At 26.0% G+C, this 8,517-nt stretch overlaps 2 protein-coding genes across 2 annotated transcripts in view; both read right to left on the bottom strand.

The window, feature by feature from the left end:
* LOC100161523 (proton channel OtopLc-like) overlaps positions 1-3,980 on the bottom strand; it is an 11,463-nt gene extending 7,483 nt beyond the window's left edge. Inside the window, exons 1-3 of the mRNA XM_001951318.5 lie at positions 3,927-3,980; positions 3,778-3,782; positions 2,486-2,490 (exon numbers count right to left, since the gene is read on the bottom strand). The gene's annotated coding sequence lies outside the window, so the exon portion shown is untranslated. The remainder of the gene's footprint in view (positions 1-2,485; positions 2,491-3,777; positions 3,783-3,926) is intronic.
* LOC100571091 (proton channel OtopLc-like) overlaps positions 1-6,397 on the bottom strand; it is a 134,955-nt gene extending 128,558 nt beyond the window's left edge. Inside the window, 2 exon segments of the mRNA XM_003247813.3 lie at positions 3,932-4,048; positions 6,207-6,397. Coding sequence (XP_003247861.2) covers positions 3,932-4,048; positions 6,207-6,361 — 272 coding nt within the window. The 5' untranslated portion in view covers positions 6,362-6,397.
* Positions 6,398-8,517: the final 2,120 nt, after the last annotated feature.

Here is an 8,517-nt window from a genome sequence, read left to right as displayed (position 1 = left end):
CCAAAATGTTCACAAATCAAGGAAAACGGTAATACATTTTCTGACGACTATAAACATTCAGAATAAGTTTATTTATATGTAAAAAATAAAAACTAAACGATTGACAGTGTCAAAATAAATCTACCTAAATTGTAAACATTGTTTTTAATGCTTTAAAAATTTCGTGTCAGACCAAAACGTGGTATTGCAGGTTTTGAAAAGGTAATGGCAATATCACATTTTAAAGTTGTTCCTATTTCTGTTGATACAAAACGCATTATTTCCTGCAATACCACGTTTTGAAGAAAAATGCAATATTGCCAATACCACGTTTTGCAATGATATCAAGTATGCTTCAATACTAATAACATGGGCAATAATACGTTTTGACTTTAACATGATTGAATATGTAATACAACGTTTTGCATTGACATTAAATGTGGCAATATCACATTATGCATTGAACATCAGTTCTAAAATCGATTTTATTCATAAAAGTAATCGATATAATTTAATTCTGACTGCAAAATCGAATTCCTCATATTTTTTTCCAAAAGAATCGATGTTTAACTCGATTTTCAAAATTTTGGCAATACCACGTATTGCATTTGCACCCTTCAATTGTGAATAAAGTAATAAATTTATATACATATAACCCATTTATGTGGAATATTGTTTTACATTTTTAATCATTTACTATAAAAGTTGAACATTTTATCAATTTTTAGTACAAAATAATTATTAATATTTGAACTTTAAATGTTTATAAAAAATATTGTGCCTATGTATTTTTAATATTTTTTAACTTCTATAGTGACAATATATCAGAAAACTTGCATTAAATTTTCACGCTTTTTTATCCAACAAATAAAATGTTATTGATATTTATAGAAAAAAAAAACTAAAAAAATTGAAATTTGAAATTGTCCGTAAAACATTTTGTCCGTCAGTTCAAAACAATTCAAAATATTTTAAAAATTGTATGGTGTGCAAAAAATGAAAATATAAACAAATTATGAAAATTTCATGTATATAAACGTTTATTTGTTTTAGAGTTACACCATAAACAAAAATTAATTTTGTGGAAACCAATTTTGTGTAAAAATTCCCGTTTTTCCTTAATTTTTATGTTGTTTTTCCCGGCGCTTTTGATAATTATTAGGAATTTTAAATTTTGAACTCCCCAATGCACCAACAATATTCACTTTCCCATCGAACAAGATACTGAAGTTGAAAATCGAAGCATTATTTACTTATTAATAAATAAAAAAATTGTAATTGTAAAATCAATACATTCATCGTTCCACTCAGAATCTAAAAGAAAAACGTCTTAATATGTAATATAAAATTTATATTCAATATTATATTATACAGCCGGGTCTCGGTAACTCGAATCTCAAGGGGTATATAAATAAATTATACTGATGTATTTTTTGAGTTATATACCAACACAACTTAAAAAAACTTCAATGCGTAATAAAAAAAAATCAAATTATCAAGACTTGATTGTTATACTCATAACATAATTAACATAATATATCTTAGAAGATATTTATAATTTAGAACTGTGTCTTTTTCTAGTAGAAAAAAAGGTCAGGTCATCAACTTTAAGGGATGTTTCTGAGGCCGATTGAGCACAGTTTACCTTTTTCATTACTCAATTGAGCACAAATACAAAACAAAATAAATCTAAAATATAACACGATAGAGCATAGAAATACGTACAACATTGCTGTCCCACACACCAAAATAATAATTGAAAAAAAAAAATTGAAATATTTACAGGAATAATATTATCTTATAATAATCATCAAAGTATTAATTAGTATTCATTTTCTAATTTACTAGGTGAATTTCCTACGTGATTATGTTCTTCACTTCATTTAATAACGATATTTTGATCTGGCCCAGAACAAATTATAGCTGTACAATTATTTTTCGTGCATCGCCATTTTAATAATTCGCCTTTTTCTATAAATCCAGTAAATCTGTACTTAAAGTTCTAAACTTGGCTAATTCTTTTCCTCTCTCTGATAGAATAACTATTATTTCACTATTTTCCATCGCGTTCTACGTGTATAAAAAAAGTTATCTAAAATAAAACGGTGTAACGTGTAACGACGAACAATCACTAACGCCTGATAGTATTGAGTGTAAGTTACTTATATTTTGGCTAACAATACAAAATCCCACTTCTATATTTTATATTGTGTAGATAACAAATAATATCCAATCTTACAGTCGTACAGATAATCGTAATTGGCGAAATCGCCGATGCATGAGTGTACCTATTTTGATTTAACGATTATGTCGTTCCTAATTTCCTACACGACTCGTATATTATTTATCGATTAGACTCGTGCAGCCGCTTTTCAAAAGATGGGAAACCACGAATGAAATTAATCGCCATGCTTTACGGTTAAATACCTCCCATACGACTTGTAAAGCACAAAAAATGACGTATATTTCCACCGGCTTTATGTATACGAGTATTTCAAAGGCACGAGTAGCCTGGTTGTAGTCGGATAGAAAAATTGGCAATGTTGCATTCATTTGAGTAAAAAAGTAAAAATGTCTCAATAATTTTTAATACAATGTTATTCTCATTCTTAATAGTCAAAATTATTGTTACTGGAGATTTCAATACTGTATAATATTTATTAGTATTTTTAATTTTCATGAATCTCAAATTTCAATACAGATGAGGTATACAATATAAACATTAATTTAGTGTGAGAATTTCGAACTAAAAAAAACTTTTTATTGGATGTTGCTGTATGCACATTGCACAACTAAAATAGTAAAATATGTTGACGAACCGTGTTACTAAGAAGTAAAAAGCTGCTAAATAAAAAAAAATTTTGCATAAAAGTGCATTTTTCGATGTTGAGGATGTCAGCGCGCTATTTATTTTCTCTCTGACCCACGTGTTACATAGCAAATTTTACGTTCAAAATAATGATTATACCTAATCATAATAATTTCTAAATTTGGAGTGAAATTACCTCTTATAAAATTTAAATGTAAAATTATTAATATATTTTAGTTTTTAAAGCCAGTTATATTATAGATAATAATCTTACCTTTAAATTGTATAAGAGTTAATTTCACTCTTATTTTATAATTTGTTATGATTATAATCATTATTGTGAACGTAAACTTTGCTATATTGTGCTTAGATCAGAGAGAGAAAACAAATAGTGCGCTGACATTATCTTAAGTCTTAAAAGAATATATTCATATACAATTATATTTTTGAATATTTCATTAATAAAAATATATTATAAATTAAATAATATATTTTTAGAAATTGAAAAAAATATGGACATTTCTACCATTGCGATAAGTATTACCTATTTATTTTATAATTTATTGAGTACGGTTGTCTTCAATGCCAGAACAATTTTATAATGAAATCTGAAGATTATTATTTTTTTTACATTTATATCGCAATATGAATAATATATATTATTTTGTCAACCCGTAAATTATTACGACATGTATTGGTTTTTAGCAACAATATACCTAACCTACCCTTTTCCTCCAGTGGGCAGTGAATACCATTTATAATTTTAAAAATATTTTGTTTATTATCTATTATTTTAATTATATTATTAATTTTGTTAACTATTAAATTTGTTTTGCTTTTAAGTACTTATCTTTATATTATTTTTATGTTAAAAAAAAATATTCATAAAATATAATTGTTTTGCATATATTACAATTTTTAAGATAATGTAAGTACCATATTTTGGCTATTCTAAGTTAAAATAAATCTGCACTATAAACATTACACACAAGAGAAGTTTAAGAAAAGTTAATGAGTCAAAGTTTGTCATTATCCGTCTGATCAGTGTAATTGTGTCATTTTTTGTTAAAAGTTCACCAATCATATTAATATATTATATTATAATTTTTTGCCAAAGTACAGTTTAACGAATTATATACTTACGCTCCCATTTTTCTCCAGGTATTATGTAGCTCTTCAATTGTCGATTCCCTTTTCATTTGATGAGGTAATTTTTTTACGGAAGTGCCCAGCGCTGACAAATGCTTTACCGTTGGCATCCTAATCAAAATAAAACAATGTGTTAATAATTGTCCCATTGACGGCTATTGTATACTAGGAAGTAGCTAGCTTTAATGCAGTTTGCAGAATCAAAATAAATTAACCATATTGTATATGCCAATTAAACAAAAAATTACTTACCTATTTAAAATATTGCCCATAGGAAGAATAAAAAATGTACTTTAATAAAGCTTAACTGTTGTAACGTTAAAATGGAAAATCGTGCATTCATATACTTATATAAAATATAATAATGATATATTGATATGTATTATGAATGTATGATGATGAATTTTGTATAGCCACTGCCAATAAATTCAATTTTCCTATCTAATTACTTATATATATATTAAACTAGATAGGTAAAGTCGAATATATCAGTACTCACTAGATCCAGGGATTGGAACCGAAACCTTTATTTTAATAAATAAATTACCGGAACTGAACCGAAATTTTCAAATTAAATAAGTTCTTTTAGGTTCAAAAAGAAAATTATTTTATTTATCATAATTATTGTACCTATTAGTATTTTGTATATAAACTATGTATGATCATATGAGTTTTCACTTTTCTAATATTTCTCATACTATTAATTAAACCCGCATTCCGGATAGGTATTTAAAATTATTATATTTTTCGGTACCTAAATTATCTAGAACCTGTACCGAAACTATTTAGAACCGATATCTTTTTTTTTTTTTTTATCAAAAAACCTAACCAAACCGGAACAGTTTTTTATTTTTGGAGAACCAGTACTGGAACGGATACCGATAAATTCAAAAGGTTCCAGTCCTCATCATATTATATGTCATAATACGTATACAATATTTTTTGATCGGATAATTTTATTTATTTAAAATACAGTTATGACATATATAATAAATACAATAAAATAAATCTACTCCTTTAAGGCGCCCGGTGCCGATGCCATTTTGTCCTAAAAAATACACTCTGCGGGAATAATGATACTGCCTTGTAGAATTAACCAAATTTCATAATTTTTTTTTCAATTTCTAGAGGGAAATACAGCCCACATCGATCTCTGTTTTTCAATATTTATTATAATATTATTTATTATAAAAATAATATTATTTTTTCTCAAACTTTATAATATGTCTAAAAAATACAAGATAAAAAGCATTTTTTTACAATTTTTTTAACACAATTGTTTTCTTCTTTCAGATAAAAAAATAGTCATCAAAATCCGAATATTCTACAAAGCTTGAGAGTTATTCCTGTAAAGTTTTTTTTCGATATAATACACCCTATCAACCCTCCTTAAATAGGTATCGAGTAGTAGATTAGTGGAAAAGTCTTACAATTTAGGTGGCAACCAAAATATAAAATTTAATTTTCAAATTATATAGAATTGTGGAAAATTTGAAAAACTGGCACCTGGGGCCTTAAGCTAATAGCTCGTGGTGAAGTAGAGAGTTACTTTCGAACAAAATGATAATTAATTAATTTAGTAATGTAATAATTCAAAAAATGTTAGTTTACATGTTTAGAAACGAGAAACGAGAAACGAGATAACGTGATAACGGACTTATAGAATAGTATGACAAAAATGATACAAGCTATTATACCGCGAATGTATTTAATATTAGCATAATGCGAAAATGTAGTAGGTACCTAGGTAATGTAATTACAAGAATGAATTACATATTATATTTTATCGTCATATTAATTGTTGTTATAATATTAAAACACAATAATTTAATGATAGTTGATGATTAACTATTGACTGCATACTTGTACCTACATAAGTACCTACCTGATACTTGGGAACTACCAAAAATAACAAATAATATAGTATATAAAATATTATGGACAATATTTTTATGTTTGACTTTGTCTGATTATATTATTGTCAAAATTGTGTATTTTCTAAATTAATTCAGATTACAAAGAAATTTTTACAGCATTCCACAGTCATATATTTTATAATGCTCAAAATTAATATTTTTGCACGAAAAACTGATTTAATTAAAATTGATTAAATAACGATGGATTGACTTGTACCAGATCTAAATAAATGTGACCAATTTTACATATTGTTTTTTTTGTTACTAACTCGTAAATTATAGATTTAATATTTGGCGATTGGTTAAACGGAACTCGACAGTTAAACCATAATATTATGACATTATATACTTACTCGAACAGTACAGAATTTGGCCTTGGTAAAATTTCATCCTTGTTTGGTGTGAATTCATTTGGGGGAGTAGAACTCGTGACCTTTGCACTAATTAACGAAGGTGAAATGTCTGTACCAGTAGGTTTATTAGACCCTTCGCTGGTCCAACTGTCCATCAATGCATACAACAAATAATAATTGTTAATAATTAATATTACAAAATATATAATTATATAATATTCTGTTTGATGATAATACGAAGGTATAATGGTAAATTATTACATTTTTCGTAGATAGGTAGAGACTTAATTGAAGCTTTAAAAGTTGTTCACGAATATTTGTTTATACATTTCAGTTTTACTGTATACGCACTAGTCACTATTTGTCTACTTATTTCTATTTATTTTTAAGTGGTAATGTGGTATATTATGTTCTTATCTTAATATTCTAATACTAATTAAACAACAAAACAGCAAATTTCACTGAATTTATAAAGTTTTTCTATTTTCTCAAAAACTTAACTATACAAATATATTTATTAAGTAACTAATATATTGTGTTCTATTTAAAATATAACTAGATACTATACCTATGCTATTTTCACAATATTTATATTGTTATACAACATGTGTCTAATAGACAACTTAAAAATAACATAAATTAATAATAATAATAGGTAGCTTTTCCGTTTGCTTTAAATGGGGATTACAAATCTCATAATATTATTCTTATAATAATTTGTCAAAAATCATAATATTATATACCTAGTCTATAATATTGACGATAATATATTATTTTTAAAACATAGTTTTTTAATAGGCCATCTGTTACAAAGCTGAATAATATGCTTAATTGATAACTTAAGTAATCAATAATAAGATGGAAATATTGAGTGAATATGCCTCCCGATGGAGTTACTTCGTCATGAAATATTATAGATAATATATTAAATGTATAGTTCAGGGATTACCAATTAACATTTTTTGAGGGCTATTTTAGAAACATTTAGAACGTTTTCTAGAGCCTTCACAATTTAATGTATATGTTTATTCAAAGAAATTCAAATCAAAGTTGAAAATGAAAATGAATGAATATCTCATTTAATTCCCTATCAAAAATTAATAATTTAAAAAATAAATGTCTTGTATGTGGACCAGAAAAGTTCATCAATGGTCACTATACCTAATAATTTTTTAGATAATTAGATCATGACACCACTGTCTTTGGCCTTCTTTTAGGATTTCTTTAAATATTCGAAGACGATGGTTGGGTGATACGAGGGTTGGGATGGTCTGGTACTCCAATGGTGAGTTAATCGGTTAGTGAAGTGCTTATAATGTAGCTTTACTAAAAACAATATATAATTAGCTAATAATGGACGATGGAGTTGAAAATTAAATTAAGAAATATATTATATTTTATTATAATTATATTAAAAAAGTAGATATAAAATAAGTTTAATATTGCATTTTCAAAACCTATGTAGGTACTTAATTATTACTACCAGATAACAAATAATCGTTATAATAAAAAATAATTTTCAGTGAAAAATAAATAAAATTTGTTTAACACATGTACCTACTTTGTACAAGAGTCTTATTAAAATTTAAATGTTATATTAATGCCCTGAGTGCATTTAATGACGTCCATGGAAAAAATAAACACAATACACGTACACCGGATGTATTTAGCACAACTACTAACCGGTTTTTATTCACTTATTATTCGTTAACGGTTTGTGTCAAAAATGCACTCGTCAAACAAAACACATACTATCAAAGTCATTGATTATTTTTCGTAATAAAAATTGTACCTTCCAATATTTTTCGTAGTATTATTTGTACCTATTAATTGCCCATTATTATATTGTAAAAATCAATTTTCCACCATACACATGTTGTTCGCATACCTACTTACTATACGGTTACAAAATGTATTATTAATAGCAATATATTGACATTTATACGGTACTTACATGTTAAAATATCTTTTAAACGAGTGATTCTTTTAACACTGAAAATTCATTATTTCAAAAAGTGTACATTTTTTTGAAAATATTTTTTTACATAGTTTCAAGTCGCTTATAAAACAACGTTTTTCTTAAAAAATTATATTTTTAAATATTTGTTATCCTTATAATTTTTTAAGTTTTTTACTTTTTTGAATGACAACATTGACTTTTAATTTTATATTCCAAAGCAGAATATTTTTCTTAGTATTTTGATACATGAAAATCGAATTTCGGGTGAGTAGTTTATGAGTTATAAATATTCAAAGTTTAGATGAGCGAAGTGGAGTGGTACGGGGTTACCCCGCGAAATGTTTGTCCACT

This window comes from Acyrthosiphon pisum, chromosome X (assembly GCF_005508785.2).
Source record: "Acyrthosiphon pisum isolate AL4f chromosome X, pea_aphid_22Mar2018_4r6ur, whole genome shotgun sequence".
NCBI lineage: Eukaryota > Metazoa > Arthropoda > Insecta > Hemiptera > Aphididae > Acyrthosiphon > Acyrthosiphon pisum.
The sequence above is the reverse complement of the archived record's forward strand: the minus strand, read 5'-3'. Positions and strand labels throughout refer to the sequence as shown.